At 42.1% G+C, this 13,062-nt stretch overlaps 1 protein-coding gene across 1 annotated transcript in view; it reads right to left on the reverse strand.

The window, feature by feature from the left end:
* Nucleotides 1-356: 356 nt before the first annotated feature.
* nalf1a (NALCN channel auxiliary factor 1a) overlaps nt 357-13,062 on the reverse strand; it is a 72,844-nt gene continuing 60,138 nt past the window's right edge. The window contains exons 2-3 of the mRNA XM_055908599.1: nt 5,966-6,137; nt 357-3,761 (exon numbers count right to left, since the gene is read on the reverse strand). Coding sequence (XP_055764574.1) covers nt 3,433-3,761; nt 5,966-6,137 — 501 coding nt within the window. The 3' untranslated portion in view covers nt 357-3,432. The remainder of the gene's footprint in view (nt 3,762-5,965; nt 6,138-13,062) is intronic.

The raw sequence follows: 13,062 nt of genomic DNA on the forward strand, positions 1-13,062 counted from the left end.
CATAGAATGCCCACCCAGCTCACGTCCTGACCAACTAAACAATACAGAACAAAGGAAATAAGGTCAGGAACGTGACAACTGTTTCATGTTTTAGCAGAATTTTTTAGGTTTTATGCCTTTCTGAAAAAAAGCTGCAAAACTGCACCTGGTGCAGATGCAGAGTAAAACTGGACCTGGAAGTTTACTTGGTCAGCAAAAAAGTGCCGCTTTATGGCTATTGTTTGAATCCCAGATTGCCCACTTACCACAGAATGTTGGCCAAATTCAATTGGTCTGGCTATAGGCCTACAGTCAGGTAACCGTGGTCAGTGGAACACAATAAAATACAATACAAAAGAAAGCAGACAACAATCATATTTAACATAATTTGTATTTTATTTTGAACAAAATTTTCATAAATCTGGCTGCATTCCTCTTACGTTCAAAAAAGATGATGACTTTCGAGACGCATTATAAATTATTTCATCAAACTCTTTTGTAGAAAAAGAAAAGATAATTGCAAACCAAACTAAAGCATCTATCTTATGATAATATGACAATAGTAAGATAAATAAGGTATCTGTGTTCATTTTTTTTTTTTTTACAATTTTCATCATAATTCCCACTTTTTTCTTCATTATTTTCCTTGCACACACCTATCACACCTTTTCCCAATCCTCTCTCCTACTGATCTGACTTACAATGCTGTAGACAGTTCTTAACAAGGTCCAACTTCAAACGAAGTACAACATTAAAAGGCTTCATAAAGCATGCATAAAGTCTTCACAAGCACTACATACTGTAGATGCTTATAAAGCCTTTACAAGTTGTAGCTTGTTTGAAGTGAGACCATTAACAGAAAATGCAACCAAAAACAAGAAAAACAAACACCAGAAGCTTTCCCTAAAAAGAAAAACAGAAAAATCTTGAATATCTCACTTCTCTAGGACATATTTACACTAGCTAACACTCCAGTTGCTCAACTGAAGTACAATGCGTGTGGCATAACATGTGGCGTATGGCATAGCAACATCGTTTTTTCCTTCAGAAAAATGATTCCACAACCATTGTGCAGACAAACTCTCTGTTGAATCCCAAAAACAGCAGTTGTATCACAACCATTGTGCCAAATGTGTTGTACATCAGTTGTGCAACTTGAGTACTGTATATACGGGGCCAGACAGGGGTAGGACATCTGCATAGATCCACAAAGTTCAGATCATGAATGTTTGGGGGAGTGTGTTGGAGGTTATTTCTACAGAGAGGGGGTTACATCCGCTGCTGTCTTTTGGGGGAATGAAGTAAATGTGAGGGAAACAATGAAGTCATGTTGCTGATTGATGGTTACAAAGAACAGTTCACCTCGATGAGTGTCTGTGAGAAAATCAACTGTTACGAGAACCTACGGGGGAAACAGTATAATGTGAAAAGGCTGAAGCACATAGCCTTTCAGGGTGAAGTTTTCCCTAGGTAAAGATCTAGGATCAGTTTTCCCTCCCCCAATTCTAACACCTAACCATTAGTGGGTTAAATGCTAAACTGACCCAAGATCAGCGTATTGAAGAAACTTCACCCTAATCCTCAGATTGATGTCTTCATGCCCGAGTACGGTTGACTTCAGAGTTATTCCGACAGTACTGATTATATGTACGCGTAGAAAAAACAAAGGTGCCATAATATGCACTACTCAGTTGAATGGGAAGGATAAGACAGGGATGTCAAGGTCAAAGGGGAAAGCATAAAGAGCCTATCAGATGTCTTCCTCTACATGCCATATCAATGAGTACCGGTTAGCAGCAGTCACACCAACGGAAGTAAACACAGTATGTAGAGCCAGCCCTTGAAAACTCCTTAGCCTCACACAAACGCCTACTAGCTAAGGCCTTAGCTCTGTGTAAAGATACAAGGTTATTATCTTGGTCACGAGGATAATAAGGTCAAATAGAGACAAAGAGGAGAGGGTATGGATGATCCATCCTGGGTTCAAATGGTGTCCGTTTTTTGTCAAATGTGTTGAGCATTCGATTGAGCTTGCCTGGAGATGCCACATGGGCGGGGTTTTCATTTATACTTTTGGGACAATCCCATTGGGTACATTGCGCCAGGCAAGCTCAATTGAGTGCAGCTAAAATATTTCAAAGAGAACAAATACTATTTGACCCAGGTCTGAGTACGGTTGATCTTTTCAATGCTACTCGGCTAGCACTTTCACATGTGAAAACGACTCAGTAAGAGATATATTTTGTTTCCGATGTGTTCCTGTGTCTCCCCTTGTGACACCTCTCCCACTGTGTGAAGAGAACTGTCTGTAATGTACTGGTATGACGTACCAGAGACTTATATTGAGAAATATATGAGTCAAATATAAAAGCCAGACGTACAGTTCTAGGACGTACTGCTTTAGAAAAACAGAGTCTATCTAAGCCAACAGGTGACTTGATTTGAGGTAAATTGAGCTTTGTTGATCCGACGTCCCCTTTGGGCCCATCACATACAAACACATGGACGCAGGATTATGAGAGAGAAACTTATTGGCTCAAATAATATGAACTCCGAGGTACACTGAAGCCAATTGGTGGGACAGTTTTGAATCCAAGTGACAAGACCTCCACTGCTACCCTATTCGCACTACTGAGCCAAGCTAAGACGAGCTGAGCTGTACTGTACTGCACTGGCCTGGTTACACATTCAGCATATTTTCTGGAACCATGCTGCAACCGTGTAAAGGAAATAATCCAAGCGAGCACGATACGGTTCAGGTCGGTAAACGAGTGTAAAAAGGTATACTACATCTGCTCTTCACTGGCTCTGGATTAGAGTTCTATGTACTGCCATGAGAGAGCGCTGTTATGACTGATATATTCAATGTATCCACCAGGACAGGCGGGCGGATCTATAAGTGTTTACTCTTTCTGTTTGTGAGTGTTTGAGTTAAGAACATTGTTAGCATATCCACTGTCTGTTACCTCAAAAGAAGCTAAATGTTACTGGTGATGAGAGGGGTGGATAAAAATACACAGGTTGGTGATACCTTTTTCAATATTCTCTGCCTCTTATATGTTCTAAGACAACCAATTCACAATTCCAATAAACTCCACAAACAACTGAACAAGGAGGAGAGAGAAAATGATATCGTACATTCTGATGAAACAAGAGACAGAAAAGGTGAACTCAGGTTTAGATTGACACGGTGATATGATATTGATCCTTTGGTCTGAGGTGTGTTGGTTCCGCCTATGTCGTCGCCTCTCCACATGACTACAATTACCAGCATCCTTTGCTCCTGGTGAATTGCTCTCACTTCCTGTGGCCCAATGAGGCTTTGACAGCACATACCAGGGACGTTCCAGGGTTCTCTCTGAACAGAGACACAGCAGCCAGAACTGGTCAGAACCGGTTTTTCAACTCACTCACCCAGATAAAACCCTGAGTTTTTTTTGCAATTTTTATCCATTATTCCTCACTGGAGGAGCTTTCCTCCAGGGGGAAAATGGCCGCTACACCGACGACCCCAGTGGAATTGTGGGAGGCGGTGGTGATGGTGACTACAGTGTGCAGGAGAACAAAGACCAGCAGGCACAGCTTCAGCCGGCCACTGCTGCTGCACAGTCTGGTGGGTGTGGCGGCCGAGGTGACTGATGTCGACACCCCCTGTTGGTGATGGCAGGAGGGGGTTGGAGTCCTTTTCAGCGTCCCACGGGAGCGGTTGTCCGGTTTAGAGTCCCACCGGACGTCGCAGCACTCTGCCTGGCTGTTGGGCTGCCCATGGCTCCCCAGTAGCCCTGTGGGGGATGAAGAGAGTAGTGGGTGAACACTGATATAAGCCATACATGCTCATGTCTCTGTGCATCCCTCTCATGCACCCCTGTGTGTCTATATCATCCATGCCTGTGTCTGATGATGATGATGATGATGACAAACTCAATTTCCCCAATACCAATCAAGTGTTTTCATTCATTCAGATGACCCACAATAAGCTAAATAAATTACCCAGCATAGTTCCAGCCTTACTTGCAGTGTGCTGACGCAGTGTTTCGTTGAAATGTATCACCAAAAAAATACATATTGCCATGTGCATAAGAGCATAAATACCAGTCAGTATGCACGGTTAAACCATTGTCTTCATACGACTCAACTACCAGTATCGTTATGTCATATGTTGTATCACAACTTAACAATAATGACCCTATACTGAACTCAAAATGAAAAAAAGTCACATTTTGTAGCGACCCCATATTGCAGCACGGTAAATATAATCTACACCGCTGACCACCAGGACACCTACAGCACCTGATGTCACTGGAAGGCCAAAAAGATCATCAAGGACAACAACCACCCCAAGCCACTGCCTGCTCACCCCGCTATCATCCGAGAGGCGAGGTCAGTACAGGTGCATCAAAGTTGGGACCGAGAGACTGAAAAATAGCTTGTATCTCAAGGCCATCAGACTGTTAAACAGCCGTCACTAACACAGAGAGGCTGCTGCCGACATACAGACCTGAAATCATTGGCCACTTTAATAAACAGATCACTATTCACTTTAATAAGGTTCGTATATCTTGCATTACTCATCCCATCTGTCGCATCTTGCCTATGGCACTCAGTAATCACTCATCCATATATACTTTTATTTTATTTAACCAGGCAAGTCAGTTAAGAACAAATTCTTATTTACAATGACAGACTACCCCAGACAACACTGGGCCAATTGTGCACCACCCTATGGTACTCCCAATCACAGCATATTTATATATATATATGTATATATTCTTATTCCATCCCTTTATTTAGATTTGTGTGTATTATTTGTGTGTTAGATTTTACTGCACAGTCAGAACTAGAAGAACAAGCATTTCGCTACACTCGCAATAACATCCGCTAACCATGTGTATGTGACCTATAAAATGCGATTTGATTTGATGTCACGCCTTGTGTAATCTCTTTTCAAAGCAACTGCCAGTTCCCACTAAACGAAGACATCAAATGAGGGGCTGATGCACAAGTAATATTCAATTACAGTATTGAAATAATTCAAACTTTGAGGGCTGGGGGAAGAAATGACAGAGCACCCCACTGAGATCAAATCAGGACAGGGTAGGTCATTTTATTCTGGTTCTGCTCTGATCCTTGTGGAGTATTAAAATACTACCCTGTAGTTGTACCCCATCACAGTGATTTCTCAGCAATACACTTTACACTTAGAGGGAAGTGTCATTGATTTTACTATCACTGCCTTATGTGGCAGCTAGATGTCGCCAGTGACAAGTACTATAATTCATCATTGGCTAGGTTCACAGAGTTCAAAACCATACAACTTTATCAATACCACTGAAAAGTAATAATACAAGGCATCATCTGGGGCACAAGAGCACTATTACATATATCCTCCAACATACAATTCCATCAAAATTCCATCAAAATTCCTACATTGAGTACATTTAAAAATTAATTGACCCAAACCCATCTATCCTAGATCTATGGTGCATCTCAGCATAGCCCTAGAGTGGATATACGCCCACCCGTATAAACTGTGTGTAGCGGTTTTCCTCCTCGTCTGAAGAGGAGTATGAAATGTCGGACCAATGTGCAGCGTGGTAAGTGTCCATTCTAATAATACAACTGAACACTACAAAAATAACAACGTGAAAGAACAAATGAAAATCGAAACAGACACGTATGGTAACAAATACAGACACAGGAAACAACCACCCACAAAACACAAAGGAAAACAGGCTACCTAAATATGGCTCCCAATCAGAGACAACGACTGACACCTGCCTCTGATTGAGAACCATACTAGGCCAAACACATAGAAAAAGACAACCTAGACATACAACATAGAATGCCCAGCCACATCACACCCTGACCAAACAAAACATAGAAACATACAAAGCAATCTATGGTCAGGGTGTGACACCGTGGCTACAAATCACACTTGATTGATTGACTGGCTGATTGATTGATCAGTCCACACCACCACACCCACCTGTACATATGAAGCTGGGGCTTCCTCCATGGATGAGATCGTCATTGTCCGGCAGTATGAAGGGACACCTCTGCTGAACCTCCAAGCAGTACTGGAGACACGGTACTGTCCTCCCACAATGCCTCTGTGTGGTGGGGAAATACTGTGCACACAGCCACGGTTTGTAGGCAACCTTAAAGGTAGAAGATAGAGCATGTTAGTTAAACCAAATGAAACCCATATGTAAATGCAAACAACTTGAAAGGGTAAGTTCAGTTTTAGCCATCATGAATAAGCAAACTATTACATTGACATCAAGACTAAGCTATGTCTGTTCAATAACAAAGGTCTCCGTGGTCTTCTGTTTGGTTCTGAATGTTAGTAAATAACATCCAATCCTATCATTAAAACGAGAGATTTGTCAATACACATATTTCCAGAAAATACTATAGGCATTTTTCAGACACAGAGATTCAATCATTTCTCACAGATCTTGCAAAATCCCATTCGATGTGATTCAGCCTTATAAGTTGGCATGTCGGAGTGATACATGACTATAAAATACAACCAGATGCCAATCACCATTTGTCAATGTAAACCACCCCATGACATGTGACTAAATCGTATTTGTTGTGATTAGGAATGATTTGATTAAATTCAAGTATCTCGAGGAGAACAAGGAGTTGTGGCAGTGTGCCCTAGCTGATTTATTTTGGTAAATACAGAGGCAAGTTTCCTCTCATACTACAGTGCCTGTACTTATGTCCTGCCTTTTATACTTATACTACTTTCATACTTACCTGATACCTAAAAGGAGTATATGAAAACAATATGAAAAGAATAGCAGAAGGTATAGAGTTGCTGTCACGTCCTGACCATAGTTCTTATGTGTTTTTCTTGTTTAGTGTTGGTCAGGACGTGAGCTGGGTGGGAATTCTATGTTGTGTGTCTAGTTTGTCTGTTTCTGTGTTCAGCCTAATATGGTTCTCAATCAGAGGCAGCTGTCAATCGTTGTCCCTGATTGAGAATCATATATAGGTGGCTTGTTTTGTGTTGGGGATTGTGGGTGGTTGTCTTCTGTCTTTGTGTTCTGCACCAGATAGGACTGTTTTCGGTTTTCACATTTATTGTTTTGTTGTTTGTAGTGTTCTCACATTCTTTATTAAATTATGTTTAACACTAGCCGCGCTGCATTTTGGTCCTCTCCTTCATCCCAGGAAGAAAACCGTTAGAGTTGCAAAATTCCAGTAACTTTCCCATAATCTTGGTTGGAAGATGATTGGCATTAGGGGGAAATAAACAGGAAGTAGCCTATGGCAATCCTCCAAACGGGACTTCTGGACATTTTTGGAAAGTTACTGGAATTTTGGAAAGGATTTTGAATTCAATGATTCTACTAATGACTGTTTAGTACACTGTATTTGGAATCACCTGGGCCTGTACTGGGCCTGTATTCATAAAGCTTTCAGTTCTTCAGCACTACTGGGGCAGCAGGTAGCCTAGTGCATTGGGCCAGTAACCGAAAGGTTGCTAGATCAAATCCCCGAGCTGACAAGGTAAAAATCGGTTGTTTTCTTCCTAGGCCTTCATTGTAAATACAAATGTGTTCTTAATTGACATGCCTAGTTAAATAAATGTTAAAATAAAACTCCTACTCTTGCTACTATGACCTATATACAACCAGCAGAGGGGAATGTCTCTTCCTAATTGATCCTCAAGATAAGGTTCTCTGATACCCAGCCTAGCCCCATAACATACGACATTTACCTATATTGGTAGTCCCAGCGGGAATCAAACCCACAACCCTGGTGTTGCAAGTACCATTCACTACCAACTGAGCCACACAAGACCATTCATAGTGCTGTTACTGCCAATATACTCCAAAATTGACTCTGCCCTTAAACAAAATGATGGCCCCCATCCCCCAGTGCAATCTCCCTTTCTCCCAGTAGACGACACTACCTTCACACAAAAATGCATAATGTACCTATCAGGGTTTAACAGTTAAAAAATGAAATCACAGACACATTTATGTTATTGCGGGTGTAGCGAAATGCTTGTGTTCCTAGTTCCAACAGTACAGTAGTATCTAACAATTCACAACAATACACACACATCTAAAAGTATCACATCAAGCCGTGGTTAGGAGTCCCATATGGCAGCGCACGACCGGGCCAGCGTCGTCCGGGTTTGGCCGGGGTAGGCCGTCATTGTAAATAAGAATTTGTTCTTAACTGACTTGCCTAGTTAAATAAAGTTACAATTTAAAAAATTAAATTAAAAAAGAATTGAATTAAGAAATATATTATTATTAGGAAGAGGAATGTTGGATTGGCATTGACTAAAATGCAGTAGAATAAAGTATATGCATATTAAATTAGCGAAGCAGTATGTAAAGTCCAAAATCAGCTCCTTTGTTTTGTTGACGTTGAGGGAGAGGTTATTTTCCTGGCACCACTGCGCCAGAGCCCTCACCTCCTCCCTGTAGTCTGTCTGGTCATTGTTGGTAATCAGACTGTTTAGTTAGTGGTTCAACGGATCAGTCTATCTAGGCCCATACAATAGTAAAGGTCAGGGGATCAGAGCTGGCAAAGCTTCCTAGAGTTGTAGTATTAATTAGTCTTTGAGCATGCTAAACAGCGATAATGATGATATCGACCCGAACGGCCCGTGTCATTGGCTGAGAGCCAAGGTCAGAATTTAAGTGTCACTTTTTCCAATGGCTTCAGCATGGCCATGCTCCAATCAGAGGAGAATCAATAAAGAGTGAAAAACTGGTGCAATGATATTGGTCATGTTCAGGAGTGTGCAAAACACTAAATGTTGCAGATAGAAATGCCACGAATAAAGCAGACATTATTCCTTACCCTACATATACTGTATGAGAGGCATGTACGTTCTCATAATGTATTTCTAACTGAACGTTCCATGACATTGTGCAGTGCTGAATGCGACCCTGGAGTAACCTGAACACAACTCGAACTCATAAAAGAGATAAAGAATCCTTTACCAGAAAACATCATCATCACTCATTCTCCATCTGGGACGCAAACCAAACACCACTCTTTTACATTACCAAACACAGGGGTTTTTGAGCACATGCACACAGGCACGGACCCACCCACGCACTCTCACACACACACACAGACGCACACTCACTCACTCACTCACTCATCTGTTCACACACACCCTCAGGAACACGGTTAGATAAAGCTATGTCTGTAGAAACTGTGAATAAATATACATCAGCTTTCCCAAGGACATCACTGTTTCAGCACCATGGACAGCATCTATCAGGTTACATTAGCCTTCCACCAGTGACTGTAAAGCGGCATTGTCCATTTCAGCACCATCTACAGCTTCGACCAGGCCTCCCACAAAACTGTGGGAGGCCTGGTCTGTGGAGGTCTGTGGAGCTCATAGAGATAGTGTCTGTGCCATTATGGCATCTGTGACATCTATTTTCATTTTAAGGTTGTCCATGTATTTATTATTTTGTGTTTGAAAAAAGCATAAAGCTAATATTGGTGATTCACAGGAGCCTACAGTGCTGGAGTCCTGAACCAAATCTTGTTTGTCATTCAATTCTTGTGGCCATTTGATGGTGGTCCTCTGTAGCCCATTAGGTAGAGCATGGGTTTGATTCCTGGGACCAACCATATGTAAAATGTATACACACATAACTGTAAGTCGCTTTGGATAAAAGTGTCTGCTAAATGAAATGTATTATTATATTATGATGGTAATATAGCTTAAAGCCATACGCTTTAGTCACGCAGCCGCCATTTTGAAACGAAAGCGAGGCTGAGGTGGGAAATCCTAGGGGGGAACACCGGAGGTCAAAACAACAATTGTGTGGACTTCTAGTTTTTCAAGTTTGAAGTTTTAAAGTCACGTGCACATAGTTTACAACTGTTGCCGGCTATAACATCGACTCATATTATTGATAAATGGCAGATGAAGATGTCGGACTGCCCAAGGCCAACTAAAAGGTTACAGTAATTGGATCGAGGTGTCACGACTTTCACCGAAGGTGGCTCCTCTCCCTGTTCGGGCGGTGCTCGGCGGTCGTTGTCGCCGGCCTACTAGCTGCCACCGATCCATTTTTCCTTTTCGTTTGTGTCTGTCTGTATTGTTTACACCTGTATTGTTACACCTTATTAGTTGATTTCGGTGGGTATATTTACCTCCGCTGCCTGCTAGTCTTTGTGCGGGATTGTTTGCTGTGGTTACGTTGTTAGGGGTGCGTGTCTGCACCACGGGGTTTTCTTTTCTCACGGCAGTTGTGCCGTTTTGGTAGTGAGTTTAGGAGTAGAGGTTTCTCCTCCGTGTGTAGTGTTTATTTCCCTGTGTGTGGCGACCTCGTTTGGGCGTGTTTCCGTTCCATGTTGTAGTTGAGTTGGGACTGCTCATTAAACTATTTTGCCACTGGGACTTCCTTGCTCTCCTGCTCCAGATTCCTGCACCTCTCTCCTTTAGGAGGCACGTAACACGAGGGTTACATTCACGATGTACAAGGTAAGATTGTGTATGTACGTGTTTTTGCAGACAGTTTTGTTGCTAGCCCAATTCCCATTTTTATTTCAATCCGGAAAAATGCAATGATCAAATAATCAATAGCCACTCTGCCATGCTCAAAATGTCGCTGAAATGACACCAACGTTATATTCTGCCAGTTTCAGTTCCAACATGATTTCAAATCTGCTTGCTAAACACGCTGCTGAAATGCTAATGGTTTATGGATCTTCCATTAGATTTAGTAGACCCAAATTGAATAATTTTGGCCCTACCAGTTACAATTAAAAAAATACAAATTAAACCTATCACTACTGAAAACTCTGAAATCTATTCAATAATCAAAAATGTTGTTTTCGATTTCAGGTAAGTAACCTTTTTTTGCATTGTTCCGCTTTTGGTTTCTGCTTTGTTATTGCATAAGTTAATGCATTATAAAATTGTATGGACAATCCATATCATTTGTATTTGTGTCCCTTATGGTGTATTAAATATTAGGTTGTCTTGTCTAACTCAATTCTGTTTTTACTTTGTTTCCAGGTAGAGTTCTCCCCTGAAAGTCCATTCATCATGGAGACTAAATAGAACTGCAAAGCGGGCCAGGGACAGTGCAACTGTAACGTTCGTCTGGTGGTGTATGAACGGACCAAGGCGCAGCGGGTGATGAATACATAACTATTTATTACAAACAGACGAAACACTGACAAAACACTAGAACAAACTACAAAACAATAAACGAAGGCAACAGACCTGGACTACGAACTTACACGTAACAAAGAACGAACGAACAAGTACTGACTACAAACAAAACGAACTCACGATACAGTCCCGTATGGTGCAACAAACACTGACACAGGAAACCATCACCCACAAACAAACAGTGAGAACAACCTACCTTAATATGACTCTCAATCAGAGGAAACGCCAAACACCTGCCTCTAATTGAGAGCCATACCAGGCAACCCATTAACCCAACATAGAAAACACATAACATAGACTACCCACCCAAACTCACGCCCTGACCAATTAAACATATACCAAACAACAGAAAACAGGTCAGGAACGTGACAGCAACCATGCCATCGGTTTACTGTACACCGTAGCTCATTACATTAAAATGGGCTACCCGTCTTTTCCACCAACAGAGAGCAAAACATCCTTGCCTCAAACATGGCACATTCCCACACATATTTCAGGTCTACAGTCTAAACCTGTTAATACAGTTCAAATATTGAAAGTTAAGCCACCAAAGAAAGACATGGCACCTGCCAACAAGATCCGGAGGACTTGTGAGTGGATTGTGCCAAACCTCTATTGTCCAGTCCCTACACCATTGCCCAGTAAAGAGTTTGCAAGAAACGTCCTGCAAAACCTTGCAGCAATTCGAAGCAACTGCCAGATGTAAACCTTTATGGCCTCAAACTCAGAGCAATAGTATGTGCCTTCTGAGTATGGTGAGCTGCCCTTTGGATCCGGTCTGACCTACCAAGTACACAACAACCCCCATCTATGACCTCCTGGAGATCAAGTCCCGAGACCAGAGCAGTTTTGCTGGATGCAAGTACCTGACCAATAGAGAAGATGGAACCTGCAGCCTGAAATGAAATCACGAGTAGCCCTACCAGGTCACAATTGTATTCATCACATGCTTTGTAACAACATGTGTAGACAACGACAATGCAGAGGGAAAGAAAATAGATAAATAATAGACATGTAATAACACATTGTAATTAAAGTAATAATAAATACACAATAATTAGCTATAACTTGGCTATATACATGGGATACCAGTACCGAGTCGATGTGCAGGGGGATGTGTTAATTGAGGTAGATACTGTATATAACTATGAATAAAGTGACTAGGCAACACGAAAAAAGTTAGTGCAGAAAGGGTCAATGCAGATAGTCCAGGCAGCTTTTTGGTAAACCAAAAGGGCCTGTTAATCCGTCTGGCCCTGCAGCCTTGTGAATGTTAACCTGTTTAAAGGTCTTACTCACATAGGCAACAGAGTGCGTGATCGCACAGTTCTCTGCTCTCATGCATGGTTTAGTGTTGCTTGCATCGAAGCGAGCTTAGAAGGCATCTAGCTCATCTGGGCAGATCGTGGTTGGGTTTTCCTTTGTAATCTGTGATCGTTTGCAAGCCCTGCCACATCCAACAAGAGTCAGAGCCAGTATAGTAGGATTCGATCTTAGTCCTGTATTGATGCTTTGCCTGGTTGATGGCTTGTCAGCGGTTGTAGCGGGATTTCTTATAAATGTCGGAATTTTGTGTCCTGCTTCTTGAAAGCGACAGCTCTTGCCTTTAGCTCAGTGCGGATGTTTCCTGTAATCCATGGCTTCTGGTTGGGATATGTATGTACGGTCACTGAGGGGACATTGTTGTCGATGCACATATTTGTGGCCTGCTGGAGGTCATTTTGCAGGGCTCTGGCAGTGCACACCCTTGCACAAAGGCGGAGGTAGCGGTCCTGCTCCTGGGTTGTTGCCCTCCTACGGCCTCCTCCACGTCTCCTGATGTACTGGCCTGTCTCCTGGTAGCGCCTCCATGCTCTGGACACTACGCTGACAGACACAGCAAACCTTTTTGCCACAGCTCGCAT

This window comes from Salvelinus fontinalis, chromosome 41 (assembly GCF_029448725.1).
Source record: "Salvelinus fontinalis isolate EN_2023a chromosome 41, ASM2944872v1, whole genome shotgun sequence".
NCBI classification, from domain to species: Eukaryota; Metazoa; Chordata; class Actinopteri; order Salmoniformes; family Salmonidae; genus Salvelinus; species Salvelinus fontinalis.